The sequence below is a fragment of the Bos grunniens genome, chromosome 20, assembly GCF_055505025.1.
Source record: "Bos grunniens cultivar Pamir isolate PY7600 chromosome 20, Bosgru_T2T1.0, whole genome shotgun sequence".
In the NCBI taxonomy this organism is placed as follows: domain Eukaryota; kingdom Metazoa; phylum Chordata; class Mammalia; order Artiodactyla; family Bovidae; genus Bos; species Bos grunniens.
Window position 1 is genome coordinate 18,215,067 of NC_141184.1, and position 21,334 is coordinate 18,236,400.

Here is a 21,334-nt window from a genome sequence, read left to right on the forward strand (position 1 = left end):
CATTTCATACTGAACATTTGGCAACTTTTAAAAATGGGTTTATATTTATCTTTAGCCAAATTTCTATTCACAAACTCTTTACTGATAAGACCATGAGTTTTTGTGGTTTATAGATTATGCTGCTAGAACATAGCCCTACACTGAATTATTGAGTATCCTTCATTACTATTTTGGCATCACATAATATAGTATGATATGACTATTTTGGCTACAAAAAAAAAAAAAAAAACAGAAGAAATAGAGCAGAATTCATATAATTTTTTAACAAATGCTTATATGTCTTTGGCTTTATTCTCAGTTAATTTCATTTACATAACACACTACTTTAAGACTGAAGTGTTATGTAATCTCTGTTTTAAACAGCATTTATCTAAATGTCACAGAAAGATTCAAAAATGAAAAGTTTTTACTGGTATGGATATAAATGATGGATAATCAGGTATTAAGGAGGACAGTTAATTTATCTTCAATTATTTAATCACACTGTCCTGGAGAAACTGAGGGCATTTTTAAAGTTCTAAAATAACAATGTCTAATGTAGAAGAGCACACAGACATGAAGATACTGCTTTCTTTTTTTGTAGCATGCATCTGTACATCAATTATTCATAAAAGTACTAACCTGTTTTAGGGTCTACGGAGAAGTAGGGCTGTCCCTGGAGAATACTGTAAACCACTCGAGCACTGTTTCCATAGGTAGGGTCATCTGCATCAGTGGCTGTCACCTGTAGAACAGAGGTACCTGTGCATTCAGGAAAACAAATGATTAAGCACATGATTAATTTGTACCCAGAAATAAAAGGTTTATGCTGAAACATCTGTGGAAAGTAATAATTTCCTATATTTCTTAAATCATCCTTCAAACATGGTACTCGGTTTCTTTCTGTGCAACCAATTATCCTAAATGAGAGCCCAAGATGGAGCATTGGGTTTCAGTTATTTTAATGTGATTCTTCATGTGATGATACCATTATGAAGGGTCTGTTTTAACCTTCATGTAATCCGAGTGGGTTGGGTCAATTCTCAAGAATCAAATTGGTGTTAACTGGCAGGGGAGGGGAATAAAATCAAAAGTATTTTGAGGGTGTATAGTTGAGTCTTGAACAATGTGGGGTTACTGACAATTTTTAAATTTTAATAATTCAGTCAATGATTTAGGTCCATGGGGAACACATGTATACCTGTGGCGGATTCATTTTGATATCTGGCAAAACTAATACAATTATGTAAAGTTTAAAAATAAAATTAAAAAAAATAAAATAAAACCTGGAAAAAAAAAAAAAGAATCTAACATCTGCTTAACTACAAAGTTTTACTTTCGTGTTGAAGTTCAGACACGACTTTAAGCAAAACTAGTTCTGTAGCTTCAAAAGATCCTAGAAATAGATCCTCTGAAAATATAGATCTAGTTAATACAGAATGCCAAGTTCATCTCACAATCCTTATTAGCAGATCATATATGTACAGTTGGCCCTCCATATATATGACTACTCATATATATGACTAACCCTAACAGGAGAAGAAGGGGGTGAGAGGATGAGATGGTTGGATGGCATCACTGACTCAATGGACATGAGTTTGAGCAAATTCCAGGAGACAGTGAAGGACAGGGAGGCCTGGAGTGCTTCAGTCCATGGAGTTTCAAAGAGTGGGACATGACTGAGAGAATGAACAACAATATTTGGTTCCACATCCATGAATGTAACCAAATGCTGATCATGTTCTATCTTCTGATCTGCAGTGGTTGAATTTCCAGATATAGGACCATGGATATGAATATTGAGGGCCAACTAAAGGACCTGAGCATCTACGGGTATCCGTGGCGGTGCTTCAGATACTGAGTGATAACTGTATATATAGACTTTTAGTAAAATGCCATGATTTTGGCCTCTAAATAGAATTTTTACATTGAGATGCTAAGTAAAAATATAACTAGTAATTATGCACACTCAGAAGAAAAGGACTGTTATATACCTAAAAGAAACTCTTAATTGTGGATAATAAAACATAATAATAGTGACACCAAATTCTGGTGAGAACTTAGGCCACTCACACACAGCTGGTGGAAATGTAAATTTAGCAAATTCTTAAATAAACATACATGTACCATGTAGCAGCAGCAAATTGTACTCTTGGGCATTTATGCTAAAGTCATGAAAATGTATGTTCACATAAAACCCTGTTTTACAAATATTCATGAATGTTCACATAAAAATCTGTTTTACAAATATTCAGAGATATTATTTCTAGTAGCACCAGACTAGAAACAGCTCAAATACCCTTCAATGGGAAAATGATTAAACAAACTATGGTACAATATTATTGAGGAATACTACTCAGCAATAAAAATGAAAAGAATCTTAACATAAACATCACCTTGGATAAATCTTCAGGAAATCATGCCTAGAGGGTGGAAAAAGACAACCCCCAAAGACTATATACTGTATGAGTCCATGTATTTAACATTCTTTAAGTGATGCAATCTTCGAAATGGATGACAGATTAGTAGTTGCTAGAATCTGGGGGAGAAAGGTATGGATTTGGTTATAAAAGGGCAACATGAGGGATCCAGATAAAGCTGTTACTGTTCAGTATTTTGATTATGGATACACAAGAACTAAATACATGCATACACCACAGGTAAAACTAGGGAAATGTAAGTAAGATTGGTAAATCATTTCAATAACCTGATTATGATATTGCTTTATAGTTTTGCAGGATGCTAGCATTGGGTAAAGTGGGTAAGGATAAGAAATCTATATTATTTCTCATGACAGCATGTGAATCTATGCTGATACCAAATTTTAAAGGTTAAAAAATATATCTTCTTGTTTTACTGCTATTCCATTCTTAGAGCCCTATTTGGATTTGGATGTGTACTATATATATATACACACACACACACATATATATATATATATATTTATTTTTTACTATAGCACTACAGTATCTGGCTTGATAAACTTTCCAGAGCTAGTCACATGTAGATGATCTCTTCCATCATTAAGTATAATAATTACTACTGTGCAATATTAAAGACTTTTGCTATGAGTTTCAATACCTGCTCAATACCTATATTCATCTCTCCAAATTGGTCAGAGAAAACCAGTAGGTAGGCATTTGTCCAAAACATTGGTATAGGAGGGAGGTATTTTCATTTAGTAACTCCTTAAATTGCAAAAATTAAAATCTATAGTAGGTACCTGGGTCAGACTAAAAAGGTAAAAAGCCTATCCTGTGTCCAAAATATTGCAAAATTATACCAGCCAAATCTTTGATCTTATAGGAAAAATGGTGATCATACTGGGCATATAGGAATTATTTAATACTAGGAGTCAGAAAAAAAAAAAGATGTATAGATAGAAAGCTGTAAAATAATGGCTATCTTTTAAGAAACCACACTTACAAAATTCTCAGGTTTTAAAACTTGCTGTGGCCTTACAATACTGATTTAGGTCTAAATAATGTTAATGTCTTAAAAGCATCCCCAAAGGAACCATTCCATTGGGAAAACTGGTTAAGGCAAATTTTTCAAGATTATACCTCATTTACTGTGATAGGCTGGACCACCACAGGAAAGAAAAAGAGTGTTCTGCTCAGCTTGAGCTGTCTTTAAAAGCTCAGGCTTGTTAGGTGAAAGCTGAGACACATGAATGGAGTGACAGGTGAGAGAACAATGAGAAAAGGAGAAATAAAAGAAGTCAAAGTAGCCTAGTGGTGTTGACTAAGTGATGGTTGAAAGTACCAAAAAAAGAAGTGGGCAGAGCAGAAAAGAGATCCAGGGGAAAGAAAGAAAATATACTAACTCTCTACCCTAGTTCTAAAAACACTGCAATTATCAACTACAGACACCTTGGAACAGTTGGTCTCATGGGTTTCGGGCAATCCTAGTTGTGCATGAAGCAAAGGACAGTAACTGTCCTCTATCATTGTTCTTTGGGGGCATCTGAAGGTAGCAGCCTGCTGCTTTGAGTAAACAGATGGCTGGTTGAGGGAACATAGGCATATCTACAGCACAGCTCACCCAAAAGTCAGCCTGCCCTGAACACATCAAGAGTAGAGTTAAATAGCAGGGGTGAAAAACAAATCCTGAGTTTACTCAGTTGTTCAAAGATTCCCTACCAAGAGCTTTTAGACCAAAAGGAAAACATATACTTATTTTATTTTCTCATTTATTTGGAAGTTTGATGGGAACATTTTAAGAACTATTGTTACTTTTGGAAGGTTTTTTTTTTTTAATATATAAAGAATAAAAACATAGACTGCTTTAGTGTGTGTGTTATGAGTTGAATGATTTTCCCTCTAAGTTCATATGTTACATTTTCAAACTCTAGTTGCTTAAATGGTGACAGTGGTGATGCTCCATCGTGACTGACTCTTTGAGACACTAAAGACTATAGACTATAGCCAGCCAGGCTCCTCTGTCCATGGAATTTTCCAGGCAAGAATACTGGATGGGGTACCATTTACTACTCCAGGGGAATCTTCCAACCCAGGAATCAAATCGATGTCTGTTGCCTCTCCTGAGTTGGCAGGTAGATTCTTTACCACTAGCACTGCCTGGGAACCATATAAAACTGAACCTCATAAATATTTCCCCTATTTCCTTCATAAAATTTCAGAAAATGAACTGAGACAGTTTTTCATCTTAGTCATCAGCTCTCTTTTTTCACAATAGATTGCTCACCTGGGTAAGGAGTTTGCTTATCACGCAGCAGTTTATTTATCATGGTTCACTTTACCCAATCTCTCTCCATCTGTCTCTGGCCTGCATGAATGCTCAGTCATGTCTGACTCTTTCGACCCCATGGACTTTGTAACTCACCAGGCTCCTCTGTCCATAGGATTCTCCAGGCAAGAATAGTGGAAAAGATTGCCATTTCCTACTCTGGGACATCTTCCTGATCCAGGGATCCAACCTGCATCTCTCTTACCTCCTGTATTGACAGGCAGATTCTTTACCATTGTGCCATTTAATAGGTGAAATAGGGTCAATATAGATGTAATTAAGATAAAGTCATACTGCAATAGTTTGGGCTACTAATCTAGTATGACTGCTGTCCTTATAAAAATAAGACACTTGGAAAAGATGGATACACACACACACACACACACACACACACACGAGAAGTACATTATGTGAAGATGAAGGCAGAGATCAAGATGATATTTCCACAAGACAAAGTAAGTCAGATTGCCAGCAAAGCACTAGAAGCTGGAGGTGGGGCTTGAAAAGACCCTCCCCCAGTTCTTTAAGAGGGAATATGGCCCTGCTAATAATACCTAGACTGTAGACATCTAACTTCAGGAACAGTGATAACAGTAAAGGCTTATTTTTTAAGTTTGTGGTCCTTTGGTTTAGAAGTCCTAGCAAACTGATACATTGTGTTATAGCTGCAGCGGGAGGAAATGACATTTATTCTCAGAATTTGCAGTTGTTCTTTGACTCTGGATAAGAGTCTGAAGTTAAAAGCCAAGAAAAAATGGTAATATCCTCTTTGATGCCAGATACATCATAAATGAGATCAAATCAAAAGTTAATTTCACAAATAGAATTAGGTAGAAGTGAATGTTATTTGATTTTTTGAAATATTAGGCATTACTAGTGATCCAACCATTGGCCTTTCTAAGTAAATTAATTAGCTATATTGGTTATTTTAATGAAGACTTTTTATTCCTGGTTGAAAAGTTTAAATGAAAAAAAAATCCATATGTTATATCTATGTCTTAGAAAAGTATTCCACGTTGGACCATTCAATTCCTTTGTTCCTGCTATCGGCCCTAACTGTATACATAATAGAAAAGGATTATTATTCTCTACAGTGCTAGATCTCCACAGAAAAATACAGGAAGTGATGCCTATAAGCCCATTATTCTACTAGAATATTAAAATAAGTATCTAATTTTCTCTGGAAATTATTATATGGGCTTGGTCAATAGATATTAAACTCACAGTCCCTTCCCTAAACAACTGGCTTCCAATCAAAGAAAACTTTAAACAGTGCTACATAAGTGTCTTTCATTTTTACAACTGTTTTCATTAAAAACAATAACCACAGAAACATTGCATTTTAAAGTTTCATCAGCTATTTAGTGTACTATTTATTTTATTTTCACATTAAATATTTCCTACCGTGCACATTTAGGTAATCCCATGCTAGGGATTATAGCTTCTTAGTTGATTTTTGAAACAAAGCTGAAAAGATTCAAGTACATAAAAAAGCTTTCAAGATCTCTTTTTTACAATAAAATTCAAGTCTTGTTTTCTTTGGGGACTGCCCTGTGTCATTCTTTTCATGTGGTTTCCTCTTGTACTGCTGTTTTACAAATAGCACACACTTTGTAACATTACAAATCAATGAAAAACAGAGTGGACTTTCCCAAAAACCTCTAAAGACCAATTTGAAATATTTAATAAGGCATTTTAATACCAAGCAAATATTCTCTGAGATTGCAAATCGTTATGCATGACTTGTCAGAGCTCACAGCTCTGTTAAAATCTCAAGTGAATTAACATTGAGCAAGAACTTTGAGTAAAAATAAGCTGGAGATTTATGAAGGCTGAGAGTAGCTCTCTGAAGGAATCTCTTAGGGCTTAATTCTCAGAAGATTTTTTTTCCAGGGACTGTGAAAAAGTAATAATCATCAAGATACAACTTAAATTTCATTCTACACAGGAGGACTGTAATTTCACCAACAGAGAAATAACATAGTATTCCAGCCATATTGTAATTTTATAAAGCTTCGAGTAGTCACCCAAGAGTCATTGGATTAAAAAAAATCCTCTGTGAGCACACTTATGAAACATCTGGGTAACAAAGCAAAATTCACTATTATAATTATATGTTTTCAGTCATGGCTATTGCTAGTTTTTATATAGTCTCTTATTTTTAAGATTTTTATAATGACATGGCTGAATTTTTTTAAGTTTTTGTTGAATGTGCTATAATATTTCTGTTTTATGATTTGGCTATTTGGCCAGGGGGCAGGTAGGACCTTAACTCCCTGGCCAAGGACTGAAACTGCACCCTCTGCATTGGAAGGTGAAGTGTTAACCACTGGACTGCCAGGGAAGTCCCCTGTACTTCAAGTAGAGATTCAGGTAGATTTGGTTAGATCTTTTGTATGGAACTACCTAATGGGAGATTCAGGAATACGTGAACTGTGAACTTCCAGATGTCCAAGCTGGTTTCAGAAAAGGCAGAGGAATCAGAGATCAAATTGCCAACATCCACTGGATCATGGAAAAAGCAAGAGAGTTCCAGAAAAACATCTATTTCTGCTTTATTGATATGCCAAAGCCTTTGAATGTGTAGATCACAATAAACTGTGGAAAATTCTTCAAGAGATGGGAATACCAGACCAGCTGACCCGCCTCTTGAGAAATCTGTATGCAGGTAAGGAAGCAACAGTTAGAGATGGACATGGAACAACAGACTGGTTCCAAATACGAAAAGGAGTAGTTCAAGGCTGTGTATTGTCACCTTGCTTATTTAACTTCTATGCAGAGTACATCATGAGAAACGCTGGGCTGGATGAAGCACAAGCTGGAATCAAGATTGCCGGGAGAAAGATCAATAAACTCAGATATGCAGATGACACCACCCTTATGGCAGAAAGTGAAGAGGAACTCAAAAGCCTCTTGATGATAGTGAAAGTGGAGAGTGAAAAAGTTGGCTTAAAGCTCACCATTCAGAAAATGAAGATCATGGCATCCAGTCCCATCACTTCATGGGAAATAGATGGGGAAACAGTGGAAACAGTATCAGACTTTATTATTTTGGACTCCAAAATCACTGCAGATGGTGATTGAAGCCATAAAATTAAAAGACACTCCTTGGAAGGAGAGTTATGACCAACCTAGATAGCATATTCAAAAGCAGAGACATTACTTTGCCAACAAAGGTCCGTCTAGTCAAGGCTATGGTCTTCCCAGTGGTCATGTATAGATGTGAGAGTTGGACTGTGAAGAAAGCTGAGAGCCGAAGAATTGATGCTTTTGAACTGTGCTGTTGGAGAAGTCTTGAGAGTCCCTTGGATTGCAAGGAGGTCCAACCAGTCTGTTCCAAAAGAGATCAGTCCTGGGTGTTCTTTGGAAGGACTGATGCTAATGCTGAAACTCCAATAATTTTGCCACCTCATGCGAAGAGTTGACTCATTGGAAAAGACTCTGATGCTGGGAGGGACTGGGGGCAGGAGGAGAAGGGGACAGCAGAGGATGAGATGGCTGGATGGCATCACCGACTCGATGGACATGAGTTTGAGTAAACTCCAGGAGTTGGTGATGGACCGGGAGGCCTGGCGTGCTGCGATTCATGGGGTCGCAAAGACTTGGACATGACTGAGTGACTGAACTGAAAACTAAACTGAATGTGAGATTTGATATTACTCAAGTAAACTTTTAATCATATACCATAAATGAAAAAAATAAGGAAATAATATGTACATAGTGCCAAGGATATGGGATCTCTCTGCTATATGTCATTTAATATAATAATAAGATGCATCTATTGAGAAAATTACATTCAATGCCATTTTACAGATGGGATCGTTGAGGTTCATAAAGATAATATAGTTGACAATTTGAGAAGGCAGAATTCAAGCTGGTCTTACTGTTTTCCTATGTGATATTCTTTTCCATACTCCATTGCCCCATCCAGTAATAGGTGGATATAGTTACAAAAACTAGTTGATAATATCTAGTTGATAATACAATATCTAATTGATAATAGTTATAACATCTGCTACCTTTTTCTTGTCTGTTTGCTTTGTGAAATGTAATGGCTGTCCAAATCCATCTACTAAGAGAGGCGGCATTATACCTTACCCTCACTCCCACCCAAACTATAGCCAAAGTCCAAGTCAGTAAATATATATTGTCAGGTGAAGGTCTGTGTAAAATACTTAGGAAGAAGCAACCTCCAGGTACCAATGATAGTGTCATCTTCTGTAGCCTTACAGAATGCTCACAATTTTCTTGATTTCTGTACAGAGTAAATGGTTGCAGTAAAAAGTGACTAGACTCCCGTAACCCCACCAGCTTTATGTATCTTCTGAACACATCTGCATGCTGTGCTCACATTACTTTCCAACCCTGTTCTGCTCTGCAGAAACCTAACATCCATCAGTAATTAGTGTTTCCCACGTTTGTGCATTAAAGCACAGCTGCTGGGGCCAGGGAACATCACCCTCCCAGCCTTACTGATGCCTGACTCCTTCAGTGGTTGTCTCACAGTCCACTGTTTGGTTTTTGCTTCTCTTACCATTTTCTTAACTTGTTCCACCAATCCAGTCCCTTTTATTGAGCTAAATGACAGAGGATCTGATTTTTCCTGATTAAACTCTAATGCAGACAGAAGGTATTAACAGGTTTCTCCCCAACTACCCTTTATTTCTTTTCTAAATAATGATGATACCAAATATTATGATTAGGTTCTGTATTTGATTCTTCTATAGTTACTACTTTCAAATAGGAATCTAGGTAGGTAGGGGTGTGTGTGTGTGTGTGTGTGTGTTTACATTCAATAACTAGAAATTACTTAACATATTGGAATCTGACAAATACATCCTTTGGAGAGCTGCCTGTGTGTGTTTTCTCAGTCATGTCCAACTCTTTCTGACCCCATGGACTGTATCCTTCCAGGTTCCTCTATCCATAGAATTTTCCAGGTAAGAATACTGAAGCAGGTTGCCATTTCCTTCTCCAGAGAATCTTCCCGACCCAGGGATCGAATCTGAGTCTCTTGTGTCTCCTGCACTGGCAGGTGGATTCCTTACCATTGTGCCACCTGGGAAGCCTAGAAAGCTGCCTTCTGTATGCAAAATAGACTTTAGGATAGAATGCTTTTTAACCTGGAGGAAAATAGATATGTATATATAGTTTGTCTATTTATCTATTTAAATAGCACAGAACACTTTAATACTTAATTCCCTAGTTTAGCATATATGATAATTAAGTCCATTTCATTTGCTGATTTTACATCAACTTCTCATCAAAAAATAAATTTGTATCTATAAGTTGCTTTAATTTCCACTCAGGAAAAGAATTCCATTTAAAAAATAAAAGTTGTTAACAAATTCAGCGTTATTCTGAACAATACCTTGTATTTCAGCTAAACTTCCATTCAACAAAAACAAGAAAAAAATAAAATCAAAATCAATAAACAACAAAACTCTACTATAGACTAGAATACCAGAGACAGAATTATTTTGTCCTTCTTTGCTCACCAAAAATTGGTAATAATGTTTCAGAAGAATTTAATAAAAGACAATATATATGCTATTACTATATATTATGTAAGGTACATATTTAAAGTTGACATTGATTTCAATTACTGAGGAAATGACTCCAACCAGTTAGCTGAAAAATTAATTTTAAACATTATAATAGCCCAGTGTATATATTTTACAGTAACAAAAAATAAAAAATAACAATACAGATATAAAATTAAAATCCTCCTTAATGAGTTCTAAGTTGCTTCAGTTATGCCTGACTCTTTGCAACCCTATGGACTCTAGCCCCCAGGCTCCTCTATCTATAGGAATTCTCCAGGCTAGAGTGGGTTGCCATGCCCTCCTCCATGGGATCTTCCCAACCCAGGGACTGAAACTGCATCTCTTTTGTCTCTTGCATAAGAAACATGTATATATAGGAAGACTGAAAATTAGACCTGGTGGCAGAGACTTATGAAATGCTGCTTGGAATCAACAACTTTTCTTTGACTCTGTCAGTTGCTATCTCACTAGCTGCTTTATTCACACAGACTATGAGCCAGAGTGTAAATTTATTTACAAAGCAGCAAAGCAGTTCCCAAACAGGTGCTGTTACACCTCTTTAACTCAAAGGACAATACAGAAAATTCCTGCTCAATCAATCTCTTTTATTAATTGCATTTATCTTACAGAATGTCTTCAAGAAGTCAAATATGATCTTAGTAAGAAAAATACAACTCCTTTAACCACTCCCCTTAAGAAAAGCAATGTTAGAAATGTCTTACATGTCTTTTCATAACTGTCTCCACTCATTCAAAGGTCTATCTTGTATTTGTGTACATATTAAACAGAACTCTATACAACTTTTTCTGTAATAACAGAACATGTCATGGACATTTCCATGCCAGCTAGGTAAATACAATTTTCATAGTCATATTATATTCCATATCATTTACTGATGTGCATTTAGATTCTTCTAGTTGAGTTTCTTTTTGTTTCTGATAACAACTGACCACAAACAATTGGGTAAAACAAAAAGTATATATTCTTATATTTGTGTTTGCCTTTCCCTTGTCATGTATACATTTCATGCTGTGATAAACTTCTATAGAAGGAGCATAAATTTTGCAGTGTTCCATGGTGCTATGTGAAACAGCAGTGAAAGATTTAATGAGACCATTTAGTCAGACATACACTAATGAACACATCAGTGAGAATGGGGAAACATTCCATTGTGATGGCCTCAGGTAAATGGAATCATAGCTTAAATGGTTCCTTTGCCAACTATTGTTCAGTGCACTACCAAAAATTCAATACTAATTTTCTTCCATGAAGAAGCTCAATAGCAAAGTCAGATTAGGATCGGTTTGCTAAAATTTAATAGCAGATTTCTACCAGAGTCCAGATCAAGATAGCAGAGGATAAAAATTCTGAGCTCACCTTCTCTGACAGACAAACTAAAATTACAGTTTCATATAGAACAACTGTCTTCCCAGGTGGCTCAGTGGTAAAGAATCTGCCTTCCAAGCAGGAGAGAGCAGTTCAATCCCTGGGTTGGGAAGATCCCCTGGAGAAGGGAAAGGCTACCCATTCCAATATTCTGGCCTGGAGAATTCCATGGACTGTATAGTCCATGGGGTTGCAAAGAGTTGGACAGGACTGAGTGACTTCCACTTTCACTGAAGACTAGCAGAACAGATTTTCTACAATTAAGGACTTAAGAAAAGTCCATATGGAGACCATAGGAGGAATAGAGATGCAATCTAGTCAAATCTACACCCCAGTGTGGCAGTCCACAAGTGAAAGGAATATCATGACTTCATAAACTTTCCTGAGGCATGAGCCCCACAGTATGCTCCCCAGTCTGGGAGATGTTCATGGAGAAGATAGGCTTTCATAATGTCTGGGTTTGAAAACCAGTGGGGCTTACGTCTAGGAGAGCCAGAGGAAACTGAGACATCACTACTGAAAAGCTTACATACAAACTCACCCCAAGTCCTAGTGCAGAGGCAGCAGCTTAAAATGTTCCTGGGTCATGTAAGGAGGAGATTCATTGACTAATTTTAGGACAGGTACTGAGAAGGTATGGAGGAGGTGGAACTTTCTCTAGGGACACAAATACTGGAGGGCATCATTTTTTTTTTTAAACTCTCCTTTCATATAGCTGGCCCAGCATTGGTGGGCACCCTTTCTGTCACTCTCCACTAAACTAGTTAATATCATGGACCCTGCACCATCACCCCTCCAAAGTACTTCTCACTGTACCCTATCAAGTGTGTGTCTCCAGCTCTGACAAATACTTTCCAACACAGCTCACACTGTGGGGTCTAGCCTAGGACATCAGCAATCGCTGTGAGGCCTCGCAGCCAGTCATGGTGGGGCCAGTCCCATGCATCACCACCCTTGAAGCAGTGGTGATGAGAGTGGCAATGCGCCTCTCAGTCAGCCAAGCTTGGGGTCAGTACTGCCCAACAGCATGCCTACAGAAGTCATGACTGGGTCTCACAAACAGCCAGGCAAATTGGAAAAATAATGTTCTAAAGTCTAGCAGACCCAGTAAAAGCAGGTCAAAGAGGGAAGTTTGTATCAATAAAGATCTATCTCAGGAAACAAGAAAATTCTCAAATAAACAACATAAACTTACACTATAGGAACTAGAAAAAGAAGAAAAATAAAGCCCAAAGTTAGTACAAGGAAGAAAATATTCAGATCAGAGAAGAAATAAATGAAATATAGACTAGAAAAACAATAGAAAATATCAATAAAACTAAGACCTGATTCTTTGAAAAGATAAATAAAATTGATAAACATTTAGCCAGACTCATCAAGGAAAAGACTCAAAAGAAAACACCCAGATAAATAAAGCCAGAAATGGAAAAGGAGACATTACAACCAATACCACAGGGATAGAAAGCATCATAAGAGAATATTATGTTATAAACCAACAAATTGAACACCTTGAAGATAAATTCCTACAAATATCCAATCTTGCAAGACTGAATCAAGAAAAATACAAAATATGAACAAGCCAAACATGAGTAACAAAATTTAATTAATAATAATAATAATAATAAAAGTCCAGGACTAGATAGTTTGAAAGGTAAATTCTATCAAACATGTAAAGAAAAATTAATGTCTATCATTCTCAAACTATTTCAAAAAATTGAAGATGAAGGAATATTTCTGAACTCATTGTACTAGGTCAACACCACCCTGACACCAAAACCAGAGAGGAAAACTATAACACAAACACTCACACAAATATAGACCAATATGAATATCACTGATGAACATAGATGCAAAAATCCTCAACAGAATAAGCAAATCAAATTCAACAATACATTAAAAAAGTCATATATTGTGATCAAGTGGGATTTATTCCAGGAACACAAAGATAGTTCAATATTTGCAAATCAGTTAATGAGATAAACCACATTAACACTTTGGAGAATAAAAATCAAATAAGCAGGTGCAGAAAAGGCATTTAACAAATTCAACACTACTTCATCTTTAAAAAGCCTGAACAAAGTACATGTAAAGAGAACATCAGTTCAGTTCAGTTGCTCAGTCATGTCCGACTCTTTGCGACCCCATGAATTGCAGCACGCCAGCCTCCCTGTCCATCACCAACTCCCGGAGTTCACTCGGACTCAAGTCCATCGAGTCAGTGATGCCATCCAGCCATCTCAGCCTCTGTCGTCCTTCTCCTCCTGTCCCCAACCCCTCCCAGCATCAGAGTCTTTTCCAATGAGTCAGCTCTTCAAGTGAGGTAGCCAAAGTACTGGAGTTTCAGCTTTAGCATCATTCCTTCCAAAGAAATCCCAGGGCTGATCTCCTTCAGAATGGACTGGTTGGATCTCCTTTCAGTCCAAGGGACTCTCAAGAGTCTTCTCCAACACCACAGTTCAAAAGCATCAATTATTCAGTGCTCAGCCTTCTTCACAGTCCAACTCTCACATCCGTACATGACCACTGGAAAAACCATAGCCTTGACCAGATGAACCTTTGTTGGCAAAGTAATGTCTCTGCTTTTGAATATGCTATCTAGGTTGGTCATCACTTTCCTTCCAAGGAGTAAGCATCTTTTAATTTCATGGCTGCAGTCACCATCTGTAGTGATTTTGGAGCCCACAAAAATAAAGTCTGACACTGTTTCCACTGTTTCCCCATCTATTTCCCATGAAGTGGTGGGACCGGATGCCATGATCTTCGTTTTTTGAATGTTGAGCTTTAAGCCAACTTTTTCACTCTCCACTTTCACTTTCATCAAGAGGCTTTTGAGTTCCTCTTCACTTTCTGCCATAAGGGTGGTGTCATCTGCATATCTGAGGTTATTGATATTTCTCCCGGCAATCTTCATTCCAGCTTGTGTTTCTTCCAGTCCAGCATTTCTCATGAGGTACTCTGTATATAAGTTAAATAAACAGGGTGACAATATACAGCCTTGACGTACTCCTTTTCCTATTTGGAACCAGTCTGTTGTTCCATGTCCAGTTCTAACTGTTGCTTCCTGACCTGCATACAAATTTCTCAAGAGGCAGATCAGGTGGTCTGGTGTTCCCATCCCTTTCAGATTTTCCACAGTTTATTGTGATCCACACAGTCAAAGGCTTTGGCATAGTCAATAAAGTAGAAATAGATGCTTTTCTGGAACTCTCTTGCTTTTTCCATGATCCAGCAGATGTTCGCAATTTGATCTCTGGTTCCTCTGCCTTTTCTAAAACCGGCTTGAACATTCAGGAAGTTCACGGTTCACATATTGCTGAAGCCTGGCTTGGAGAATTTTGAGCATTACTTTACTAGTGTGTGAGATGAGTGCACTTGTGCAGTAGTTTGAGCATTCTTTGACATTACCTTTCTTTGGGATTGGAATGAAAACTGACCTTTTCCAGTCCTGTGGCCACTGCTGAGTTTTCCAAATGTGCTGGCATATTGAGTGCAGCACTTTCACAGCATCATCTTTCAGGATTTGGAATAGCTCAACTGGAATTCTATCACCTCCACTAGCTTTGGTCGTAGTGATGCTTTCTAAGGCCCACTTGATTTCACATTCCAGGATGTCTGGCTCTAGGTCAGTGATCACACCATTGTGATTATCTGGGTCATGAAGATGTTTTTTGTACAGTTCTTCTGTGTATTCTTGCCATCTCTTCTTAATATCTTCTGCTTCTGTTAGGTCCATACCATTTCTGTCCTTTACTGAGCCCATCTTTGCAAAGGACTTGCGATTAAGACCAAGAACAGGCAACTATGACCATCATGGACTGAGGCCTGAAAACCAGCGGGAACAAAGACACCCAGTAAACAGCAGAAATCTATGTGGTCACTATGGCTTCTCTAGCCTTGATCGCTGTATAATCACTGTATACCTGCTTTCTGGGCACCGGGTGTTTATTCTGGATCTCTTTGCTGGCATTTTCTCCATGCCTCATGCTGAACCTTCTGTGTATACCTGAACAATGAACATTCACCTAATTCCTAATCACTATGCCTTTACTCTACAGCTGATTACTATTCTTTCACTCTATACCCAACACCTAGAAAATGGCAAAACCACCCCAAGGTGACTCAAAAAAGAAAGTTGAGTTTCCGAAAATAATTAGAAATCAAATTCAATTAAAGGTTAGGTTAAATGTCCTGCACATGAGGTTTTAGAATGAAATTTCAGTGTTATATGTCCTAATACTATAATTTCACACTTAAAATATTTTTATTTTATAATATTCCATACTAATTTCCATTTATGAACTTTTATTAAAATATAGGAGCAATAGAATAGACTAATTAATACTACAAGTGGTAGTTGAGTAGTGTCCAGTGTCTAACATGAGTTTTTTGTTTTGGTGAATTTCTCCAGAAAGGAAAGAATGAAGAAAGGAGAGGAAGAAAAACAATAAAGTGGCCATAATCACGATACATTTATATAATATGTTAGTAAATGTTTCCAAATGTTAAGAATAATTTTAACAAGGAAATTCATAAATATGTTTATGTGATAAAAATACAGAAAAAAAATCACATGGAATAATAGCTCTTCACCTCTCTAAAACATTATAATTTGTCTTTATTCCATATATATTTTAAATGTCTATTAACTACCATGTTGTTATAGTTCGTTAGGTGCACATGACACAGAAATAAAATAATAAAAAAGTGAGGTGTCTACAAATCAGTAAAATATAAGTTCACATTAATGTGTAATATAAAGCACATACACATGTGCTCAGTTGCTAAGTCATGTCTGACTCTTTGAGAACACGTAGTCTATACTCTGCCAGGTTCCTCTGTCCACAGAATTTTCCAGGCAAGAATACTGGACTGAGTTGCCATTTCCTTCTTTGGGGGATCTTTCCATTCCAAGAATTGAACCCACATCCGCTGTGTCTCCTACACTGGCAATGGATGTTTTACCATAGAGCCACCTGGGAAGCCCATAATATAAGGTAGTAAGTAATAAAACAATAAGCCCAGGATGCTCTAAGTTCAGTTAGGTAGTAAGAATTTAAGCTGCATTTTTAAAAAACCTTATCTCCATGAAGAGAGCATTTAGTTCCAAGGCTAATTTATACACCAGAATGTTCCTTTATCCATTATGAAAATTTCACCCTTTACATTTTTTACAATTACTTGAAGGCAAGTGGAATCTAGAATTGCCAAAACTGATTGGTTTACTTTGTATTTGCATTTCCTATACCGAGGTGAATACATCTGAAAATCATCTGGGGATATATTTTTAAAAACATAATATGCAGCTTTAGTTTTTATAAACTGTGTGCAGCTTATGGTCAAAAAATTTATCTATTCCAGTGAAGTACTTTCTATAATGAACTGAACAGTTTTATTGGGGAATTCCAAGTCTAGTCTATGTTCATAAAAAGTAAATGGAGAAACAAAGGAATCTGAAACAGCATAAAATCCAATCTGGTAGATCATATCAATCACTGGATAAAAGTGAGGAAATAAATTGGTTTTGGGGTCTTTCCTGAAACACAAGTGCAAATATTTATATGCAAATAAATGAATAATTTCTCCATAAAGTAATAAAACTTTTTTTTAAACCAGATATCAGAACAATGATGTTTTAAACATTAAGGAGGTTTATTTTTACAAACTCTTTTCTCCAGACATAAGTGTAGGTAGAAAAGACTGGCTCATAATTATTCAATAAATATTCACAGAACATTGTTTCAAGTGATTTACAGTAATAGAATACAGCAAAAGTAGAGTAGAGGAAGTTCTGAGCCTTGTCTTCAAAAACATCTGAAGCTTCTGCCCTCAATCTCCTGAAATGCTACCCTAAGAATAAATATGAAGTATTTCCCCCACTACACAGGTTGCCTTTTCCTTGTGTTGATGGTTTCCTTTGCTCTGCAGAAACTCTTTTAAAGCCTCACTTGTTTATTTGTGCTTTTAGTATTGAATTGAAAAAGCCCATTACTAAGATTAATGTCAAGTTTACCCACTATGTGTTCTTCTAGGAGTTTTTAGTTGTGTCTCACATTCAACTTGTCTTTAATTAATTTCAAGTTGATTTTTGTGTTTGATGTAAGACAGGGATTCAGTCTTGCATATAGCTATCCATTTTGCCTGACACCAGAAGGGAATGGCAAACCACTCCAGTATTCTTGCCCGGAGAATCCCATGGACAGAGGAGCCTGGTGGGTTACAGTGCTTGGGGTGATAAAGAGTTGGAAAGGACTGAGTGACTAACATCAGTTCAGTTCAGTCTCTCTGTCGTGTCCGACTCTTTGCGACCCCATGAATCGCATCACGCCAGGCCTCCCTGTCCATCACCAGCCCCCGGAGATCACTCAGACTCACGTCCATCAAGTCAGTGATGCCATCCAGACATCTCATCCTCTGTCGTCCCCTTCTCCTCCTGCCCCCAACCCCTCCCAGCATCAGAGTCTTTTCCAATGAGTCAACTCTTCACATGAGGTGGCCAAAGTACTGGAGTTTCAGCTTTAGCATCATTCCTTCCAAAGAAATCCCAGGGCTGATCTCCTTCAGAATGGATTGGTTGGATATCCTTGCACTCCAAGGGACTCTGAAGAGTCTTCTCCAGCACCACAGTTCAAAAGCATCAATTCTTTGGCACTCAGCCTTCTTCACAGTCCAGCTCTCACATCCATACATGACCACTGGAAAAACCATAGCCTTGACTAGACGGACCTTTGCTGGCAAAGTAATGTCTCTGCTTATACTTTACCTCACTATATATTCTTTGTCCTTTTGTCAACAATTCATCAACCATATATGAATGGGTACTTCTGAGCTCTTTATTCTGGTCCATTGATCTGTGTCTGTTTTTATGCCAATGCTGTACTGTTTTTATCACTACAGCCTTATAATATGGTTTGAAGTCAGGAGTGTGATGCCTCTACATTTATTCTTTTTCATGACTGCTTTGGCTATTTGGAGCCTCTTGAGGATCAATACAAATTTTAGGATTGCTTTTTTCTATTTCTATGGAAAACAATATTGAGGTTTTCATAGGGATTTTGTTAAATCTGTAGATTACTTTAGGAAGTATGGACATTTTAATAAAATTCTTACAATCTGTGAAAATGGAATACTTTTCCATTTATTTGGTCTCCTTCAATTTCTTTCTTCAATATCTTATAATTTTCATTGTACAGATCTTTGACTTCCTCTAGTATATTTACTCCTAAATATTTTATTCTTTTTGATGTTATTTTAAATGGAAGTATTTTCTTAATTTCTCTTTATAATGTAAAATGAATGATATTCTGAGCCATAAATTCTGATGTGGTTTGTTACAAAAGAAAAGCTAACTGATAGAGAAGAAAAGTTATGAGAAGGAAGTTAAGAAGGAAATTTTTCTCCAATATATGATTCATCACTTGTCCTGTGTAATTGTTCATATTCACTCTGACCTACCATGTGGAATTGTAATGTCAGCTTCACTTTACTGAAATTATCTGATCCTGAAGTTATGCCCCAGGGTAATAATTTTAAAATGGCTATAGAATCCTGGAAGATATCCAGGTGAAGCTCCCAAGATATTTGGGCAGAACTAAATCAGTTCCCCAACAAGCAGCACAATAAAATAAGCACAGCTGGTGTCTCTTCTTGTTGCTTTGCAACAAAGAACGCAGCTGCAAGTGGAAATAGGTCTGGGGTTTAGAGATTGGAAGGGGACAAAAAAACATGAAAAGGATTAGAGATGTTTTACTACATCTACGAAGACAAGGGACCTTATAGAATATAAGGGTCATGTGGTAAAATTTCATATCCTCTCCTTACATGCCAAATTAAGTTTTAGTACTCCACTGAATTAGAGTTCATAAATATCATATTCATAATTTTATAAAATATTTTGTTCTCCCTTCAATGAACTGAAAACAATTATTCCTAAAATGTGTTACAATTTTAAAATGCTTTCAAGTAAGGTTTATTATTGTATATTTTATTAGCATACAGAAGAGAATAGGTAGAAATTTATTTATTTCCTTATAGATAAATTTCTGTGAAAAACAAAGATGTAAAATTTATTTCCAAGATTGTGATTTCGTATGGTTTTCTTTGAAATAATTTCTATATATAAAGCATATTTTAAATTTAAGGTGATTACAATGCAACAAAATTAATGCTTTAAACTTTGTACTAAAATCTTCTGATTCCAGGTAAAATTAAGACCAGAACTGATAAAATGTGGGTATACTTACATAAAAAAGAGACAAATGTATGTGTTTTTTTTTAAAAGAGATTTACCAATACACACAATTTAAAAAAAGACCCTTACTAATTTTATGATAATAATATATGCTATTGTAACATCACAAATATCTTAAAACAGATGCCATTCCATCTGAGAGTGGCAATGCCATTTACAAATAAGATTTATCCATTCTCTCTTGATTTCCCAAAGTCACACATGAACCTGAACATTGACTCCAAAAACAAGAAGTTTCATCTCAGGTTTTTTTCCCTCTTTATTTGCAATGACAATCAGTAATATTAACTTTTCATCATTTCATATTTTTAGGACTCAGTTCTGAGCAACTAGACTTTTAATAAACTTATAGAAAATCAAATTAAAAAGTGCTTCTATAGAATAATGGATTGGAGATGGTAAAATCATCAAGACTGGAATGATAATAAACCACATACCACAGAAAAAAAGAACAAAAAATATGTTAAATGTATACTGATAAAATGTTTACAAGCCTCATCATAGTCCTCTCAGGTTACATTTTCCCTCTATGGTATTATAATGTCATTCTGTCCACATAAGTTCATTTTGTTGAAGGCAACCACATTTTTAGCTAAGTTTAAGAGAAAGCAAAATGATAGCCAATAGCTTACTAGACACCGATTATAATCCAAAGGGTCTTTTTTAAATCAATGCTATAAAAACAGGCTTTTTTTTTTTTTTTTTAATGACAGCCACAATGACTCTCATGCAACCACACTGTTACTCTTTCTATAAGCACAAATACTTTAACTTTACGCAGTGGTTTTCCTTGCTATTTTCATAAAGGTATCTATTCAAATATGACAGTTAACATCTAAACATGAAAACTGCTTACCCGGCAGAAAGAATTGGTTTCAGTCACAAGTATATAGCATGAGAGAGAAGGACATGGCAACCCGCTCCAGTGTTCTTGCTTGGAGAATCACAGGGACAGGGGAGCCTGGTGGGCTGCCGTCTATGGGGCCGCACAGAGTCAGACATGACTGAAGTGACTTAGCAGCAGCAGCAGCATATAGCATGAGCATTTTAACGCTATGGGATTTTCTTTGACAAGTATTATTTTTAATAAGTATTTCTCCCATTCATGTTTCTACTTTTAAATTGTTTTATTATTTTCTCTTGCATGTTTCTTGGGAGAGTGATTCTCAGCTGTGAGCAATTTTGGCCTCCAGAGATCTTCAAGCAATATCTGAAGACATCACAATATGGCAGCAAGAGGAGAGATGCTATTGGAATCTAACCAGTAGACAGACCAGGGACGCTGCTAAACATCCTACGATGCACAGGACAGTCCCCCACAACAAAGAATTATCCAGTCCAAAATGTCAGTATTGGCAATGCTGAAAAACTCTGTTTTGGAAGGATATGATTCCCTAGATAATAGTTGAAATTACGTGGTGTATGT

General features: G+C 36.6%; 1 protein-coding gene across 11 annotated transcripts in view; it reads right to left on the bottom strand.

The window, feature by feature from the left end:
• Positions 1-21,334, bottom strand: part of CDH18 (cadherin 18) — a 1,278,664-nt gene that overhangs the window by 274,082 nt on the left and 983,248 nt on the right. For all 11 annotated transcript variants that reach the window (XM_086362510.1, XM_086362508.1, XM_086362509.1 and 8 more), the window contains one exon: positions 622-741. In XM_086362510.1, coding sequence (XP_086218636.1) covers positions 622-741 — 120 coding nt within the window. The remainder of the gene's footprint in view (positions 1-621; positions 742-21,334) is intronic.